The sequence below is a fragment of the Ctenocephalides felis genome, unplaced genomic scaffold, assembly GCF_003426905.1.
Source record: "Ctenocephalides felis isolate EL2017-DRISC unplaced genomic scaffold, ASM342690v1 CF-g0.4_SCAFFOLD_00845, whole genome shotgun sequence".
Lineage (NCBI taxonomy): Eukaryota > Metazoa > Arthropoda > Insecta > Siphonaptera > Pulicidae > Ctenocephalides > Ctenocephalides felis.
The window spans coordinates 36374525-36395542 of record NW_020536999.1 but is presented as its reverse complement, the minus strand read 5'-3'; the positions used below and the strand labels follow the sequence as shown (position 1 = coordinate 36395542).

General features: G+C 28.8%; 1 protein-coding gene across 1 annotated transcript in view; it reads right to left on the bottom strand.

Annotated features, from left to right (window-relative positions):
* The window catches only part of LOC113382882 (homeobox protein orthopedia-like), a 77458-nt gene that overhangs the window by 651 nt on the left and 55789 nt on the right, over positions 1 to 21018 (bottom strand). The window contains exons 3-4 of the mRNA XM_026621133.1: positions 1956 to 2148; positions 1131 to 1262 (exon numbers count right to left, since the gene is read on the bottom strand). Coding sequence (XP_026476918.1) covers positions 1131 to 1262; positions 1956 to 2148 — 325 coding nt within the window. The remainder of the gene's footprint in view (positions 1 to 1130; positions 1263 to 1955; positions 2149 to 21018) is intronic.

Sequence of the window (21018 nt, the reverse complement as noted above, 5' to 3'; positions counted from 1 at the left end):
GTTTTTGTTCCATAATGAAATTGTTCATTAACTTTTAGGAAGTTAAACAAAATTTTATGACATTAACTTTTAGTTTGTTTGTTAAAGTAGTAACTTTTCAATGAACATATATAAATATCCATTGATTTATTTAATAGATTTTGATTAAGGATTTTATGAATTATACGTAGGTTGTGCTTATTTATAAAAAAAATAATATACTTGTTAGTATTTGTACTGTTCAACTAAGAAAATAACTGACGAAGACATGGAGAAAGTACCAAATTAGCACCCAGTAGAAACAAGACTATACGAAACTGAGAATTGCATGAGTGTATCAGTAGTTCACAGGTTCGCATAGAGTTCTTAAGATCTCTGTGTCGAAAGCCGCTGATACCGGCGGTTTCATTTGATGTCTCGTCATATGCTTCTGTTCAAATTTGCATTAATATTCATATCCCACTTCAACTACAATAACATTTTCAAAAAACTTATCAGGCAAAGTTTAAATTAATTTTATTCAGCTAAAAGCGATTACTTAAAAAGACAGTGATTACTTTTACATTACTACAGTGAGACATTTTATTCAACGTGCCAATTTTCCGAGATAATATGCATATAGCATCCGTTGATTATATTATTAAATCTAAACTGAGGTGTTTCAGGTCGAGTTCTTTATACATATTTATATATTATATATCTTTCATAAATATGATATTCATAATCTATTTTTGCTACTGGGAATTTCAAATATAATTGTTTGTTAAAATATTTCAGAAGAGTCAGTTTCTTGACCGCCTGTTCTGCACCGTTTTTGTTTATTTAGGCGTTATACGGCCGCGCGCGATTCTCACATCTTTAAAAATATGTGTTTTTTGTAACATTTGTTTGATTTAAAAATCATAAAATATTCAAGTTTACTTTGTGCAGGCACACACAAAATAAGTTGCGAGTCGTGGTGGCTTCGACGGCGGCCCAGAGTAAATATCAAATTTTTAAATTAATAAAAAAGTTTTGGAAAAGGATTTCGTATTGAGTAAATTATTATGATTTTTGTCGATTTTATACAATCTTGATCTTTAAGCATGCTTTTTTTCGAGGTTTGTGTCTTCTCCAATTAATAAGATGACAAATAGTTTCTATTATCTTACCTAATGAATTGAGCCCATAATGTGCTTGGTACACTGTGCTCGCAGGAGCCATTGGCAAGCCCGTGTTCAGCGGAGAACCCTGGTTGAGTTGTCCGAACCCTCCCATTCCAGTTTGGCCCAATTGACCCAGACCTGCAAAATTTAATCAAACAAAATTAATGATAACTATATGATCGTCAACAATTTACATCAAATTATGTGTCAACCGCGAAATCTATAAAATATTTATAGAGCATTTGATAATTACTGTCTAATTATATCCAATTTTACTTTCTTTGTCAGAGTATTATGAATTCAAGGTATTGCCTATTTTATTCCAATTTGCATATCGCATCAATATAAAAAACTTTAATGACTCTGTAGACATTATTTAAACATTTATGTGCTCACTAATTAACACCATGGATCATATTTTTATTTTCAGAAAGCGAATATGTGTCATACGTGAGTGAGTTCTTCAGGATAACAACGGAAGGATTCCATTCGGTGAGTGATTTCACCTTTACATAGTGTTAATTATGCATTTTAACTACGCGTAAAAATAAATTATAAAAAACGCTTTACGAAAAATTTGAAAACCTTCATATCGCATGCTAAATTGCTAACTCGTGAAGTGATAGTTCAAATTTAAATGATATCATTTTTTAGTCGTTTGTGTAATTTATAACTGATTCTACAATACGCGAACAGTAGTTGGGACTTACACCTAAGACCCCGTAATAATTTCAAATCAAAACTAACCCTTACCCAATCAATTTTAACGCGTATATTTTAATTTCAAAGTAATAATTTTTATAACTAGCATTTTCAACTAATTTTGTTTACCTGGTGTCATCGAACTGACTCCCCAGCGGGTATCGGCCGTGCCGAACATACTTGTCGGACATAGTCCGCCGTGGTCGCCCATTGCCCCAAAAGGCGGCAGACCGTGGGATGGAAGTAGGCCACCTGGCGATCGGAAAACGTTGTTGCTCTTCTTACGTTTCTTCCACTTTGCCCGCCGGTTTTGGAACCAAACCTATAGAACCACAGGAAAACACTTTAGATAGTCATTTTTGGAAACAAAATTCTATTATATATTATCAAAGAAAAAGCCTACATCTATTAACTTAAGGTGACCAAATTTTTAAAAGGCTATATGGTAAGTGACTTTGATACGATTCAAAATATCAAATAATATATTTAGGGTTTTTAAACACAAACACAATAGTTTTTTAAATGAATCTTTTTTTTTTTCAAATTAATATTACCCAATTTAGTAGGTCTCATATATTTTTCGATCTAAACGTTTTTTCGCTTTTAAGCCTTGTAATAAATTTTATTCAATTTTCTTTATAATCAACTTATTGGTAATAAAGATAAGCACTTCTTTTATACAAATTCTGCTAAAATTCGCAAAATTGTTGTAATATGATTATCAATTAATTGCGAAAATTTAGTTTAAACCTATAAATTTCAAATACTGAGACAAAAGATTAAAATCCTGACCGAATATGGCTCTTAGGAAAATCCGGGACAGAAGATTGAAATCCGGAACAGTCTTGTCCAAACCGGAATTAACTATTTACAAACTTTCACAATAATCCCATTATCAAAATCCCTTGCGTCGTCTTTTTATTGAAAAGTAGTGACGTATTATATTATGCATATTATTGAAATGTTCAATTAAAATTTACTGCTCTCTATAGAAGCTGATTTCTTGATCACTTTTAGTATAAATTTTAAATTGAAAGAACATTTAAACTCATCTTTACTGTTTCTATAAATACGAATTTTCTTTTTGGTAATAATCTTCATAAATAAAGATATATTTCTGAGAATGATTGTTATACTTATAATTATGAATTATTTTAATGCAGGTTCATTTTATTTTATAATACAGAATAATACACTTTAGAACAAAATCAATCCCTTTACGTTATATTCACATTTCGCGCTCACTTCGAATCGAAGGGCGAGTAAACACAGATAAATCGCCAAGTTTAAGAACGCTATCCACTCTATCAAACATTCACTGAAAAAACCGTATCCAAAACTTAAATCCTTTGCAAATGGCTTGCGATCAAAGTTCTTCGCCGAATATAAAATGAATATATCAATAAAACCCGAATATCCGAATCGACATACCTCTATGATATTTCACGTTGTGACACGCAATGTCATCGATGAATTGTGAATGACGGAACAATAAATTTGATTTGATACGATTGAATAAATACGAACGACCGTGCAAATGATGTGACCGATTCTCTTTCGATGTATTTCAATTAGCGGATAGTATGTTTCATATATATCTATATATAGATGTATTTGAAATTTGATGAGACGTTTGTTATATATTTTGTACAATTTTTTCAGTACTGGAGTTGATCTGGTGTCAATTTGAAATAATATATATATATATATATATCATCCCAGTGAATTAGTGGCTAAGTCAATTTTCACTATTTTGCAAAGCTTGTTCTCAAAGTTTTATTACTCTTCTATTACTTTTATATAAAGTGCTTCATTTACTTTTGTTAGTAACCAATAGTTCTCAGAGAAATAGTTAATAGCTCGATTTAAAACATTTTCGCCCAAATTGGACTAAATCACTTATTCACTTATTCACTGGGATGGCAGATATATATATATATATATATATATATATATATATATATATATGCCAATGGTTTATTTCTGGACAAATAGTATTTGTTTAATATACTGCTGATAGAAGGTGGCGAAATCAAGACATTCTTAATTAAATAGCTTAGTGCTAACCCACAAATCTCGCACGAAGAGAAAATGTTTTATGCGTTGTAATAATTAATCGATGAGAGCCTATAAATAACTATGCTTGTAAATTATATCGTACCTACTCTATACTAAACAGGATAGTATTTATATTGAATGTAAATTTTTTAACGTAGTAATTTGTTTACATGTAAATTACTATGTACACTACTTATGATAAATTGAAATAATGAAATGAAAAAATAATTAATATGAATAAATATAAATTGAATAATATATTCGAATACCAATGTCAATTCTGCAGTTTATAGCGTTTTTATTATACTACATTTATATGAAAGAAAAATACTTAAGCTTTAATTAATAAAATAACATGTATATACATACAGATTTATGTGCGCTAGGCATGTTCGTAAACTGAGTTAAACTTCAACTCGATCCTGATCAGGGGAGAATAGTGTGAGAGATTTACCATTAGCTATCTTAAATTGGAAACATATTTTTATCTAGTAAAAATGGACATCGCTACTACACGATTCAGGTTGTCCAGAGCGAGGTTCAAACTCACTACGATTGGGCTGATAAATTACTTAAAAAATGTACTAACGTCGATATACACATGTATATATATATATATATATATATATATATATGTATATATATATATGTGTGTGTGTGTATGTGTGATATTACAAAGCACGTTCAAATCCTTTTTTATTTATAATTCTGTCTTATTTACCTGGTTTTGCCGGTTTTTATGTCGGTTGGTAAAATTCGCACCGGATGTAGAAACATTTGTAAAATATAACAAAAAATATTAGGAAAGGCAAAAAATGGTTTCTATATGTACGAAAAACGGAACTTAAAAAAGTCTGCGCCAATTAAATTATGATAGTAAATACAGCGCCAATAAAAGACAATTTGGATTTATTATGCTCTTGCACAATTATTTTCTATCGACTGTGGGGCTCTCTGGGCTACTCCTAGCCCAATATTTTTTCAATCTTGCAAAGATGCGACGGCAGTTCTAATATTTGATCATTGCAACAACTGGTTTATGTGGGACTAGCTATAAATGCCGTATTCCTACTATAAAACTTATTCCGTCCGTCACGTGACTCTAATGTGTTTGTTCGGGACTTCGCACCCACGTGAGGAATCCTACGGGCTCCGATCCAGGTTTTGTCTTCGCGAGTAAGACATTGTAAACAGGGATCGGCTACTACCGCCGTTGTTGTTTCTACTACTCAATGAACATTATTGAAAATCATATGAATTATTACCATATATATTTTTCAATCTATACTTATATGTTTTTCTGCTTCTGATATATAGAAAATTTTAGTAAACTCTCGGTTCTTATACTGTTGCATAGCATTGGTCTACAGACAAATTACCGCAATATTGTGCATTCTAAACAATTGTTAGGTTAGCAATTTTAATTGCCAAAATTGTTCTGTGATGTAACATGTGTTTTTGATATTCAGTTGAAAATTTTGAAATTCACTTTATTGTTAATATTTTTAATTAATTATTCCTATTATAAGTTATTATAGAATAATGCTTTCTTATGATACGTATACTCGATTAGTTTAAGAAGCTTTACAGGACGTACAGCTTTCATTTTAAAATTGATATTTGAAACTATTAAATTATTTCCCGATATAATAGTTTAATCACGTAAATAAAGCTTAGTATTTTTACCTTGCAAAACACACTATATAATATAGATTGTGTTTTCTTGGACTCCTACTTGTGTGAATTGTGCACCGTGTTTTACACAAATTACTAATTTCTGAATATATAAAATATTTATAACTGATTGTTTGTAATTTTATCTAAGCAATCAATAAATGTAATTATGACATTTAGAAAAAAAATATTAAAAAAATAATTAACGCTTACGCAGAATTCCAATAAAATTTCAATTTCATATGCAAATTTTTACCGCTATGCAATATTCAAAATATAATTGACCTGGTTATATTATCTGAACTATTTTTAGTCTATTCTTAAAATAAAACATATCAAATTGAAACCACCGAAAGTGACTTTACAAAAGGGTTGCGAATTCATCCTTCGTAGTGATACATCATTGATTCTCTGATGTAAAATTCTCGCGGGATTTGGTGTCATTCATATGCTACATACGCAACAGATTGTATTTGGGGGACAACACGTCTCGATTCGAACTTGATTTTCAATATACAAACATGATATATAAACTTATATATAGTCTTTGGTTTTATAACATTATTTTCCTGATTATTTAATATTTAGAAAAACTAATTTATTACTAGAATCATTTAAACTGAAATATGTTAGCATGCATTGTAATTAAATTGAATAATAATTGGAAACTATATCTATACATAATCTATACTTTCATTTTAATGCAACATAATTTTAGATGAATTAATTTAATTTTTACGGTGGGAAGTCAACATTTTAATTGATTATTCAGTCTTTCATAATTCAATTATGAATGTGTTTGTTTATAAATACTTACATTTTTTTGCAATTTTATTTATATCATTTTAAATTGGTTGAGTTATTGTGAATCAATTTAGCAAAGATTATTTTTTAATGTTCTCACACATAATTTCAGTTATTTAAAATCATATTTGTGGATTGAAGACTTTAATAATATAAATTGTTTTAACTAATTACTTTATCCAATAAATTTGGTATCGAATAAAAACTGGAGATGAAGAATATGTACATGGCAATAGAGCATTCATACGAATACTCGTACATCCCTGTTGTTGATACATAGTGTAATATGCATATTCAAAGGATTTGATTCGGCAATAAACATGCGGCCAAAACCTAATAGTCTACAATATCCAATTTACTAGCCAGAACAATAAATCAAGAATATTTAACCCCGCACAAATAATATAGTGCTACCCCAAAATGCAATAAGCGGCTATCACGCTCTCGCCCTCACTAAGCCGAATCAGAACTAAAGTTAAAGAGCAAACAACCACCTGCCTTCCCTTCTATTAGTGAATCTGATTTGATTTGATAAAGATTCGACATCGATTTAACTGTTTGATAATGGATTATAAGTATTGAGCAGTTTTAATTTGTATAATTTAAATTTAATTTCATCTCTGTAGGCACAAAAAATATCAACTTATCGTGAAATTATAAATGTCTTTCACATTGTTTATTTTTTCAAAAGCGATATTAAATTGGGCAATATTAAATCTTACAGACATATGCAAAAATGTGTATTATATTGATTTAGAATTAAGTGTAAGTGTATGTTAAAAAATGTCTGATTCATCTATCAACTTTTGGGGATAGATAAATATTTTATAAATTGTATTTTAGATTTCAGGCCATAAATAGATACAAGATTCATATAAACATAAAATCATAAATATTTATAACTACCCAGATAAATTTAAATAAGTTAATTCATATGTATTATACCATTACCCATTATACTAATTAATTAGTACTTTGGGCATCAATGAATTTCTAGTAATTGTCAGAAAGATTACACGTAATGAGAAACAGCTCAAATTTATCTTCACAGATCGTTCTTTTTTTTAGAATTTTTTTATCTATTTTTACAGAAATTTTACGATATATATATATATATATAATTGTTTTATCTTCGAAAATTCAGCAGTAATCGAATCTAATTATTTTTTTTTTTATGTAAAACGTGACCGATTCCGGTTCTATCAATGGTGAATTTAGTTAAATAATTTATGTAACCTACTAACCTTGGTCTAGTACTATCTTTTTATATCCTGAAATCTAAAATTGAATTTATAAAATATTCATCTATCTCTGAAAAGTTGTAAATAAATCAGAATTCTTTTAACCCACATTTATTAGTTCTGAATTATATTTGTATACATTCTTGTGTGTGTCTGTTAGTATTTGCAACTGAAATGTTCACTTAGCACGTGGTTTTCGGCTTCGCAAAATGACGACAGATGGTTCATACAGGTCCGCTGGGTAAGGGGGATGTCACGTGTCAAGAATGATGAGCAAAGTGCCGCAACTCGCATTGGTTTTCCAACTCGCTTTTGACACAGCAGAGTTTGTATCGTATTAATTTCATTCTAAGCCACTTGATATATCTAGTCCGAATCTCTAGTAAATATATGTGATCTCCGAAACTTATACGGTTAGATAAAATAAAATAATATGTCTTTTTTCGTATAATCTAGAAGTAATTGAAATTAAAAATCTTTAGAATGATAGTTAGTTTAGGGGTTCAAATTTAATTATCTATAATCTTATTTATGTAAATTAAAAACATAATAAGTTCTCCATTAATTTGCTATGATTTAAGAATATTATTTTTAATTGTCAAAAGTATGTTCTACATATTGTACTAAAGAGACTTACTTTCTTACTAAAATTATTTATTAAATTTAGTAAAGAAACTTTCTCAGAAAGATCTGGATTTGATTTTTGGGTTTTAACCAAGACTCCGTCATTTCTGTATTTCATGATATTTTATGCAATTGCAAATAGATATTGCCTATGAGTCTGTCACCTAAGCACACATCGGTCATTTGCGCGAAATGATGATGTTCGGCTGAATAGATGATCCAAGTACATATATCAAACACTTCTGCTCCATTCATCTAATTTCGGGCACCATTTGACTTCTCACTTTTCTCCGTGTTTTCGAGATAGCCCCAGACGGACATTGAATAATGCCTCTCCAGGGAGGAAATGAGTGTACTAGGTCTTCTGCTCTATATGGGCTACTAACACTTGGTTAGTAACGTGATTTTCATTTAATACTTTCTACAATAATATATTTACTTTTAGATCTCATTTATTTATTGAATGATCTTCATCAGGCCATCATTTTTCTCCAAATTCGTTATTCAAAGCCAAATTCGAAATAAACAAATGCTTAAAATTGGATTTATATTAAATTTTGTGCTTTTTTCTTCCTTTTCAATATTGAAGAACATTTCAATAACTACGATAAAGACTTTAACGAACCAATTTTTTATGTAAATCAGTATTTCTGAAAATGGTCTACATGGACTATCTTTGACATTATTTAGGTATTGTACGTCAGCGAAAAAAAATTCGAGGTTTACAAAATTAAAATAAGGGTTCATGTGGTAGTGGATAATAATACACAAGATAATATTTATTTACTTAAATTACACTATCTATAATGATATGTAATATTTATAAATGAAAAGTAAATAAAAATATTATTCTTTTATATAAAAATATGCAAGTTGTAGCATTAGATGGCATTCAATTTGTGGTTGTAATATGAGCTTCTAAAGGCATGCAAAGGCAGTTATAGTATTTTTGGATATTAAAGTTAAAATTTCGATATAATAGTTGTAAAATATTAATTTAATAATTTAATGTAGGAGAGATCTAAGAATTAATATTACAAAATTATGAAATATTTACTCTTTGCTCACATTTTTTCTAATATTTTAAATTCAATTAGTAAAAGTATACAAGTAACATGTTATTTTACTTGATATATTTAATAATAAACTTTAGTTCAACTAGAATTTAGAAATTTATAAAAAAATCGATATAGAGTGAATAGTGGCAAAGCCCAAAAGGTCCACGATCCAAAAAGCTTGGAAAACCATATTGTAAATAAATCTGTTATGTTGTCTTCGATAGTGAAAAATATAATTTAGTATAATCATCAAAAGGCATATAAAGTATTTGCGTTAAATCTGATTTGGAAGGTTAAATCTAATACAGAAAGTATTATTACACAAAAAAGTGTTAAGTATTCATGAATATGTTTCTATATGTGTTATAAAAGATTGATTAAGTATATAATATCATAAAGGTTTATGATTGAATATTGTAATGTTTTTTCCCATATTATTAAAATAAAATTCCAAAATATATCAAAATTACAGATTAATAATATACCGGCGATATAACTTCCCGAAGTATTAAATTAACTGTTTCTTTTGTCTTAGCCAAAAACAATGAAGGTACGTACAGCATGTACAGGTAATAAAAATATAAAACTGTTTTCTCGCCATAAACTTGGAATCAACGGCTCATTTCGGCGCATAAAACAGTAGTTACTTTAATAGCGTCGTAACGTTATCTTTTCCGATACAAGAGAATTCGCCCGCCGCCGTCGCCTGGCGTTTTCTGGATACGCTCAATAAACCGAGCTTGAAAGCTCGATTCGTGTCCGCTAAAGCTCATTTCGCGCAAGCGTCGCCATTCGCTCGTTCCTTCTTGCTTTCTGCTTCGTCTCGTCGCCATGGGTTACCGTTGAACCCATCGCAAACCCACTGAGGAGAATGGGTTCGAAGTTCAGAATATCTTGACTCGGTTTATTACGTTTTGATCATGGCGGTTGAAGGTTTTATTTCAATAGTATCTATTTGCAAACGCTTCGACAAGATTCAATTTCTTATCTTAACGAATTTCCGTTGAACACTTCCATTTGAAGTTTGCACATATTATTTTGAAAGTGAGACTCGATACTAATATTTTGTTAAAATTGTCTTTTGAAACCTTCAAGGCCATAATGAAACAATGATTTTTTATAAGAACCTCAATAATTGAATATAATTCTCACAAAGTTATATTTTGTCGTATTAATGATTTAATACTAATTAGTTAGATTTAAAGCTAACTCTATAAAAAGGAAATGAAATTAAAAACAAATATTATTTCGGCTGAAACTAAAACATTCAAATATATGTAAATATGTTGTTCCTTTTTATCAAATTTTGGAATTTTAACAAAATGCCAAATTTGTTGCCCAGAGGGCAAAAATATACGTTTTTATATTAATAATAAATGTTATCACCAACAATTATGATAAACTATAATCATGGCAAGCTGTTTTTTTTAAATTTATAATAAAAATATTATCAAAGATAAATTGAAATTGCACAAGTAAAGAATAATTTTAATTCAAATTCATATTAAGTTTGACAAAACATATTATAAAAGCACATACAAAGCGCTTAAGAGATTTCAGCTTAAAACGTTACATTTTGGGAGTTATGGCCTATAACAACGAATGTGTGTCATAAACCATAATTATAAGCTTTAAGTAATTTTACCCGCAGCCCAAGTTTCTGATTCAAGTACATAATAAATGCTATCATCCGTTTAACTTCTAATTATACTAATGAACCATTCGTTCATTATATGAATCACGGAAATGAATTGAAATGTTTAAGGGTATATAAAAAACACTCCTAATTTAATTTATTTTATACTGATTAAATTTTTATTGTTATTTTACTTAGATGTCGCTATATTTAATTATAGGATGTCGTATGTAATAGTAAACTATAACCATTTTTAGCAATATCTAACATAAATATTTTTGAACCAATAACTTATGTAAGTAGGTTTGATTAAACATTTTGATTTTGAGTAGTTGATAATAATACGTACAGCATTGACATTATGCAATATGACATTTCAAAGATTATTTCTCAATTTGATAAATACATTTTATTTTAATTAATTTCAAATTCAATTTCGATAGCTATATAAGAAGAGTTTATATATAAGCAAATAACGCTAAATGTACTCCGAAATCATTAGACAAAAATCCAAATAAATTTTACGGATTTAATAAATCTAAAGTAGCTTTAATAGAGTATTGTACTTGGTTTGTATAAAAATTTTTTCATCTAAGTTTGGTGTTTTTGTGTTAGAAGTTCGGACTTAGGTCACTTTATTGCTTGTAATATCTGCACACTGATCCGTCTTTACGGCTGGGTACTGCTTTGGTCCTCTATTTGTACTTAGAAAATGGTACGCGGTAGAGTGAATAAAGTGCTATCAACTGCATATATATATATATATATATATATATATATATATATGTATGTATATACGTAGATATAGTTTCATATATTTCAGAGAATGGGTTGCATATAGTAGGCGGTAGTTTCAAATAAGCGCCTGCGCAGGGTTTTTTTTATTTATATCCGCCATTATAAGAAAATGTACCTACTCGACTACGATTAATAGAACAAGAATATTATATTAAATAAATCTTTTGATTAACGTTTCTCATTTTTATTCAAATATTTTTTCAATTAATTTTAAAATATTGCTCTGTATGTTCTAGAAGCAAATATTTGTAAAACGTGTTAGACAAAAAATCATTACTATCATTGCATTACAATTAATTACCTAATTAATTAAAACGTTAATATCAAATCAATGTATTTATTTATCTCATTTATCTCATTATTACCTTGCCTTACTACTGAAGAGCTACTGTAACGAGATTTTTATTTTCACTATTTACACAACGTCTATTCTCGACGACTTGTTCAGAATTGTTATACCTTTTTTATATTCCCTAACTTTCACAAGCAGCTATTTCCAATAGTAATAACATCAATGGAATAGGTGATAGTCTCAGTTCTACGGATTCTCGTAAAAGTAATCGAAATGCGTAAAATAAAGCGGATACCTAGATTTAAGGATTGGTATTGCATAAAGATTCGCTATAGTATGTTATTTTTATGATTTAACGAAATTGAATTGAGTATTGTGTGATTTTTGCTGACAGTACTTACCTATTTATTAACTATATCTTCAGAAAGAAAATTATTATAAAACGAATGATATAGTTTTCGCCGGTGAAATTTGTATTTGGCATTAGGTAAATAATGTAGCTTTTTGTTCGGAAAAGTCCTTATAATTGAAAATGAGACATTGGATGTGTTTGCCCCTTATGTACGGGGACAAATGGAAATAAAAAATAGCAAATAAATGCAATAACTGGGAAATATTCTGAACATGTTTCGATAGTTGGTTGTTAGATATGTGTTATGTGTTATGATATTATGTTGTTTGGTTTTTTGAATATAAAAACTGTTGATATGCTTATAAGCTCATATTAAATATTGAAATGCTAAATGGGATATTTCATTCGAAAATGCATCTAATACAGCTCGACAATCAATTGCATTTTTGTATAGTATAAAAACGAATGATATGATTTTTCAATTTATTGTTTTAAAATATTATTTATTTATTTCGTATCATTTGATTATAAATATATGCTTATTATAAGCAATTTCTAAATTGAATTTTAATATTCACATGCCGCGAAAAGTTGTCAACGAAATTTCGTATTTAATAAAGTTCCATATATTTATTCTTTTAGATTCGCTTCTTTCTTGGTACAAGACTTTTGCAATATTTCACATTTCATTAAATTGTGACAGTGTTATTATGATAGTTTTTTGTGTTGCTTCTGCGAGGGGTTAAGAGTGTTAATACAGTAGCCTTATAAGTTATTCATGAGCACGGGCAATCAGAACGAATTATTTATTTAAAATATGTCACTTGGCAAGTTCTGAATAATTTAATATTATCTGGATGCCGTGATACGGGAAACACTAGCAAATTCCGGATGCTGGTGACAATATTTGTTAGGATCGGGAAAAAATTATCATGTGAAGAAGTTTTAACATCTACCTAATTTTGTTTTAATAATGCTACTTATTTTTTACATTTATAATAATGCAGCTTTGACTAACAAATTTATCGATAAATATCAAAATAACAGATTTAATTATAAAAATATTATTAATAATATATTTAACTTTTCTAATGAATTCATGTTTACATACAAAAATAATAATTTTAAAAAATTGCAATGTGTACAATTTGTTTCCAAAAGATATAAACCAAAATCATAATATTTTTTCAAGTACAAAGTCGATCCTCGAGTCAAATATTTTTGAAGATATTTTCTATAAGTGAAGCCGTACAACTCAAACAGGAAAAAATGTTGTGTAATTCATAAAGTAACCGCAGATTTATTTTTCTCATACAAAACCAACTAGACGTGTAAAATATTTGTTGGAAGCAATATTTGTTAACATATGAATACATACATTATTTCAAAAGAACAATAGATTTGTATCTGACATATAGTTTTCCGTGTGGCTGAGAATTCTTTCTCAGAATTTAAGAATGGAATGCGTACTTGAGTGTAAGATTTTTGTAAATATAGTAAAAAAAATATATATACAATATTTTTTTTAAAACCGTTTTATAAAAATTATTTTTAAAGTATGATGTGCTGAATTTATTTTGTTTAAAATAGCAGAAATGTACACATTTTTCATTATAAAAATTGCGTAAAAATAAGATTAAAAATAAATTTATTTATTATCACACATTGAACCAATATCACAGAAATATGAATACAGAGAAAAATATAGAAATGAATGAGTCATATTTTATGTTGGTTAAATTATGAGTAATAATATTGTTTTGCTTTAAGAATAAAATTTTGTGATTCAAATAAATATTATATATATATATATATATATATATAATTATGATTTAAACTTTTAAATACAAAATTTATTATATTACTAGCCGGCCCGACAGACTTCGTCCTGTCAAAAAAAATTGTAATGTGACGGTGTTTTGTGCCTACCTTTTTTCTATTCTTTGCAAAAAATTATTCTGAACAGAACCCTCACCCTGGTAATAATTCGGTGTGAATTAAAAAAAATTAAATAAAAGACTATAAGCATTTAAAAGTAAGTAATTTTAATAATGTAAATCATAATTCAAAAATCAGTTCAATTTTCATTGTAGTGCTTTGTGATAAACGATGTTTTTTGTTTGATTACCTGGCGCATAGACAAACAAATCTGATGGTTTTTCAATATGGGAACAAACAACATACGATTTTCCATGTGAGAAACATGGGTTTTCTAAATTAATACACAAACACTTAATGATAACATAAACGCACTGGAAACGCATTGGGATGCCTGGTGCGAGAACATCTTCTGCTCTTTTATACCATCCTTTGAATATAGTTGGTCGATGTTTCGCAACATTATAATTGCCGATCCAACCTATAATTGAAGATTGTGAGGTGACAATCCTAGCAAATCCAGCGAGTTTAAAAACTCCGGTGGATCGTCTTGGTTAGTTGCCGAATCAACTGTTTCGCCTGTAATTTGTTCTTGAATTTTGAAATTTAATTAATTTACATCAATGTTTTGGCTGCCAATATAGCTTGATTAATAGAAAGATTTCTATGTTTATATAAATATATTCAAAATTTTATTATCAAAAACTACACAAAATGTCATGACATAGATCATTGTTTTTTTTACAAATTGCGTTGCCTACTCGATTAAAGAAGAAAAGGGCTGTTTTTAGGGTTTTCCCGGCAATTATTCGTTTTTTTCTCGCCGTAACAACCATCCTTGGTCTTCAACGAACATTTTAAAAAAGGAATTGGCCAAATTGGTCCAAGCGTTGTTGAGTTATGCGCTTACCAACACATTTTGCGATCCATTTTTATATATAAGATTATCGATATAAATTTTGCATTAATCATTTGTCGTTGAATCTCATAAGCAATACCAAGTTCAATAATCCTTTCTTCAAGTAATAGAAAAGAAATGCTAATTGATGACTTCTATACCCCAATGCGCAATCATTTTTCACGATGTCATGATCATTAAAACTATAAACATCTATCATCCAAAACCAATCACGATCCAAATCCTTATGTAATATGTACATCCGTATCCGTATTGCACACATACTGGAACAAGGCGAAACAAATAGTTGCTGCAGAGTAAGATAGGGGTTGCCAACCTTTCGATTTGAACATAATATGAATCGTAATAAATTAATTGCAAAGAAATTACATTAGTCGAATCCCAGAAAAAATAAAAATAAATAATTTTTTTGGGTATATTCATATATATTATAACAGAAGTTCCTATTTTTGGGAACATTAATATCGGTAAATACTGGATAACAAAATATCTAGATTTTTTACACACTATAATATACAGTTACTAGATATTGTCAAAAATTTACAGTATGTTGATATTTTCTGTTTTTATATTTACATCCTTCATTTAAATCATTTTGTGGAAAATGTTCTAAATGTCCATTGCTCGCAAATTTTAAATCAATTTCACTTCAAAGGAATTTATACAATATGATAGCCATGAGAGCAGTTCATTTTGTATCGATTCCCTAGAACAATTCATAGAAAATTGTAGAGAACTCTAGAAATCTTTCTAGATTATCTGGAAAATCGTCGAGTTCAACCACTTTTGATAATTGATCAAAACCGACAATTATGCATATAGTTCTGCTTCATTCAACATAACTATTCACGGCGATTAAAATAATGAATGAAATAATGATGATTTTCAATAATTAATTATTCCACAATGTTTATGTAGGTTTATTAAACCTGTTTGGCCATACACCAACACATCGCCTAAATTCACAAGGCGGGGGTGTTGAAACCTATATGTACGCCAAGTAATATTGCATTATAAACCACCGACCCCTCAGTTAATTCCGAGACCACAGGGTGCCCCCGTAATCCCTTAATGTGAGAATGATTCACATTTATTGCCAGACAAAATGTATACAGATACAAACGCGCACGTCTACCAAATACAGTCGGGCCGGGACGAAAAGCTTCCAGGCTACACCCTCACATATGTTCGGACCCGGTTTTAGGCTTCAAAAAGCTACGGAGATTTATTGAACTTTGTTTTTGTAAAGCTGCGAAATGCCGGCGCTAAGACAAGGGTGCCGACACGAATGATTTTTAATAATTTCATACTATGATAGGGTTCATTATTCAAAACCATTGGGTCATCTGCTTGTCCGTCATCGCCAGGTGTTGTTTTAATTTACAATTTTTATATGTTGCGTGTATATTTGATTGAAGCACATAATAATTAAAAAAATAGTATTCTTATTTTTATTATTCATACAGTATTTTAATATTATATTTAATAATATTTACTTTAATAAAATCGATTAGAGAAGGTAAGTTATCTTTTTACATTATCAAATAAATTTGAGTGTACTTCTATTTACATATGTAAAAATTCATATAGAATGACAAAAGTGAATAAAAAAAACAAATTTATTTCGATAATATCACAAATGATCCGAACAACTATTCAATAATATTATATCCTAAAAATTTTATATCTTACTTCTGAAGAGAAATTTTGAATGCAATCTAAATCTTCGGTTACAGCATCTCATTTTGCCGTTAAACCACAATATGACATTGCCCGGTAGTGATTTCATATTTAAATACATGTCGTGTCCTCAAAGTTTGCTTTTCACATTTTCATATAATTTCTACTATGGTAACGTTAAAAAATCTACATTTAAATACTTATAAATATTTATGGACGCTCCAACCCGCTCACAACGCGTATCATATATGTAATACAGTGTCGAATTAGGCAGAAAATAAATGATGGAAATTTAAAAAAAAATGTGACTGAACCATATATACTCACATATATGATAAGATAATAACTACTTTATTAAATCCATTTATTTTAAAAGTATTTGAACTTAGTATATTTAATGTAATATTTGCTTCGTTTGGAATATGATTATGGGATTTTTCAAATTTTATGGTGCTATTCTAATTTTTAATAAACGACTATTTACAAATAATATAGAAAATTTGAGTTCACTAAAGTGTATTTCAGTTTGAACTTGCTTTACTTTCTTATTTTATTTATTCTCACTAATTTGAATTTTTCATAAGATCTACAGAATTTAGATTTAGAATCATTCAAGATCGCAAAAGCTTTTCCTACACTTAGAACTATGGTCAATATAGTATTAAACCAAACTAGTTATCGATAAATCTTTAGCAAATTAATAAAAATATTTTTAGAATTATTTAAACGATCTGGCCTCTGATTTTTTTATACATTGTATACGTTGCTTAATGCATCTATGGAAACACTGACGGAGACTTAACACCTTTGAGTGACTTCTAGCATGGCAGTGATAGCTCGATCCTTCCATGGCAAACATTGAGACCATTTCTTGTCTTATACTCTTTAAAGTGTTACTTCTGGTTCAGAAGTTTTGCATTTCATAAACCGTTTTGGACCAAATATTAACGTTAATTTTTATAATAAATATAAATGCTTCTAATTCATATGTAAAATAAATGTACAATACTATTAATAAATATTATAATAATTAATTACGGAATTACAACTAAAGAGGTGGAATCAATTTTCAATTTTCTTGATTTAAATGTCTGAGTAATGACAATTGCTCAATAGGTTAGGGCGGGGCACAAAGGTCCAATGTGACGTATTTTTTGCTGTTTTTAAAAAATCTATTCATTGTAGAAGTGTCTTTTGCTGTTTTTAAAAAATCTGTTACATTGCCCCTTTTACCCCATAAGCATTCTCGTAAACTAACAGTGCAAACAAATAAAAAAACTAACATGAAAAAAATACTTTTGTTATGGATTTTCGAACGTTTGCCGTTTATATCCCTATAGCAACGTAGTAAGAATCAAGATGACATCTTTTTTCCTCTACTTTCAAATAATGTTGTTAAAAAAATTGTGTGGGATTTTTTTTACTATCAGACTTTCAAGTCTTGCTCTACCATTCTCTAAATTTTCTGCGCCACAATAGGCTAGCTCCTTACAATAAATATTCATATGTCGAAATTTTACTTTTGTTTTTATTTTTGCAAGATTTATTAGTAAATAGCTTCTGCATAAAATTAATTTTTTGATGTCTGTATACTCAACTTTCAATAAACACTTTTGTCTTTATACATTTTTACACCTACGTGCTCTATTTGCATATATCGAGAATGCATCCGCCACGCTCCACTTATTAAAATGAATAAAGATCTAATTTAAAAATTCGATTCACTTTTGTGGTTTCTACTAAATAGCTTCTATTTGTTTGTAGAATTCTTAAAAAAATATGTATGCTTGAATACATTTTTAAATTTAAATGAATACGTGTGTCGTATACAAAAAGAAATTAGTAATTAAGATCTCGTGATGAATATGCTTGCAAATACTTTAGTAGTTAAATAGATTTTTCAAAACATGCATGCATTTATTATTTTAAGAAAAGCTGTATTATGTCCTAAATAATATTTATTATTGTTTAAAATGATCAATATCCGACGTATGTATCCAGGACTTTTCTGTGAGATTGTATCGAGAATATTTTTAAATGGTGACTCTTTTATGCCTATTAATCATGACTTTTTCTAAAGGAGTAATTATATGTTCTAACACAAGTGTAATATTGCTCTATGAGCTTCAAGGACCTTTTTTTATCAAAAACAATTGCTTTGCAGAATGTGATGCATTATAATGCACAATATGATAATATTTTTGCTAAGATTATATTCAGAATATTTGAGTGATCTATTGTTCTCGTTTTTTATAAATAAGTATGTGCTTTCGGTAACCACAGTAATCACTTTCAAATTCATTCAAAAAATCTAATGCACGATATGATAAATTCCTTGGCATAGGACAGGGGGTGGGTGGTGTCTGTTTTAAAATAATAGCATCCCTTAATGCATGCCCTTGTTACGTACGCCACTAGGTATTATATTGGGCATGATGAATTAGTAAATGTTGCGGGTGCATTGTGTGCGAGAGGGTGCTAATATTAGTACACGGGAGTGTGTTTCACGCCATATGAATCATAATACTCTGTGATGAATGCTTAATAGACGGGGCAAAAGGGCGATGACTATCGAAAAGATTTGACTTTTGCCTTTTAGAATATGATCGATATCTAAATGTAAGATGAGTGATTGATCTTCCAGGTTATGACAATTTTTGCCATTATGGTGTTTTCTCGAAAGGTACTGTACCATTTTTGAAAAAAGTTATGTTTAGAAAATCTAAAGAAAAGTAAAGAAGCGTTTCGAGATTCAGTTTCACTCATTTTCAGAATATAACATAATAAATACATAAATTAATCAACAAAAATATATGATACGGTTTGGAAAAATTAATATATATATATATATATATATATATATATATCACACCCAGTATGTTACAAAGTGTTAAGGTTCTGCCAAAGTCCAATGAGTCGACAACGATATTTTAATGTCGGTTCAAATATAATATATATTATTTTTTTATCCTTGTAGCAGATATTAGCATACTAATTCATGTTACAAAAAAAATTGCGCGAGTTTGGGTAAAATACACATCAAAATAAAGTATTTATAGCTGACAACAATTTTGTTGAATATTATTTCTGTTTTAAATATATATGTTGTGCTCGGTGACTTTGAATCAGATTTATTAAAAAACAACAATATTTTAAATATTTGCAGGTATTGAATTGTATCTCCACTAGATCTCTGAAACCTGATTATTTTTCATTCACTTAAAAAATTATCGAAATACGATTCATAAATAAATCCTAATAAACACAATTAATTTAGTTTCAAAATTAACTAAGCTAAATTAACGTGATAATAATTTCATATGAAAATGAATTCATTCTTAAGACAACCGGAATTAACACGCCGTCTGCAGGATTAGCTACTTCGCAGTTAATTGTTTCAAGAGAAACATCGGGATTTTGGATCTCGCTCTTAAGCTTCCAAACAATTACCACCAGTTTGTAAATGCAGACCACCAAAAATGAGAAAAAGCCCTCGTAATAAAAAAAATACTCAATAAGATTTGGGTAGTGAACTAGTTTGAGTTCAACACGAACGAAATATTTAAATTAACAATAGTACTTTTTTAACTGATAAATACTGTCTAAACTTAACACTTTTCAAAAATTATGGCCGTCTACGTATATAACTGCTGAATATAAGTTTAACAACTCTAATCGTGTTAATCTCTAATAATTAAAATTCATAATATTTTATAATTTGGTATTAAGAACTTTTTGAGTAAAACATTATCATCATCTTCAAACACATAAATCTCCATTCTCACAAATTTTCAAAATATTTTGAAATTCAGAAAATCTGATTAAAAAATCTAATGTTCTTAATTCTTTTTTGCAAGATCAATAATTTTGTTAATCCGGATAAAACTAGTAATAAGTGTTTAATACAATATTAATATATTTTCAATAAATTAACCTTCATCCATATTCATTTTAAAGCTTTGTATGAATAAATACAGAGTCAGGTATTCATATATTAGATATTCCGTGCACGAGTGCCGCAGTCTTGCCCTAGTTCTTCGACAATCTGTGCTTGTTTTGTCATTGATGGACCGCGTGGAGAATTGTCCTTTGTCCATTTCTTCAGAGACAATTTATCCACAGAAATGAATAAGAATGTGTACGGTTAGAATACTCAATACTCAGAATATTCAGTAGCG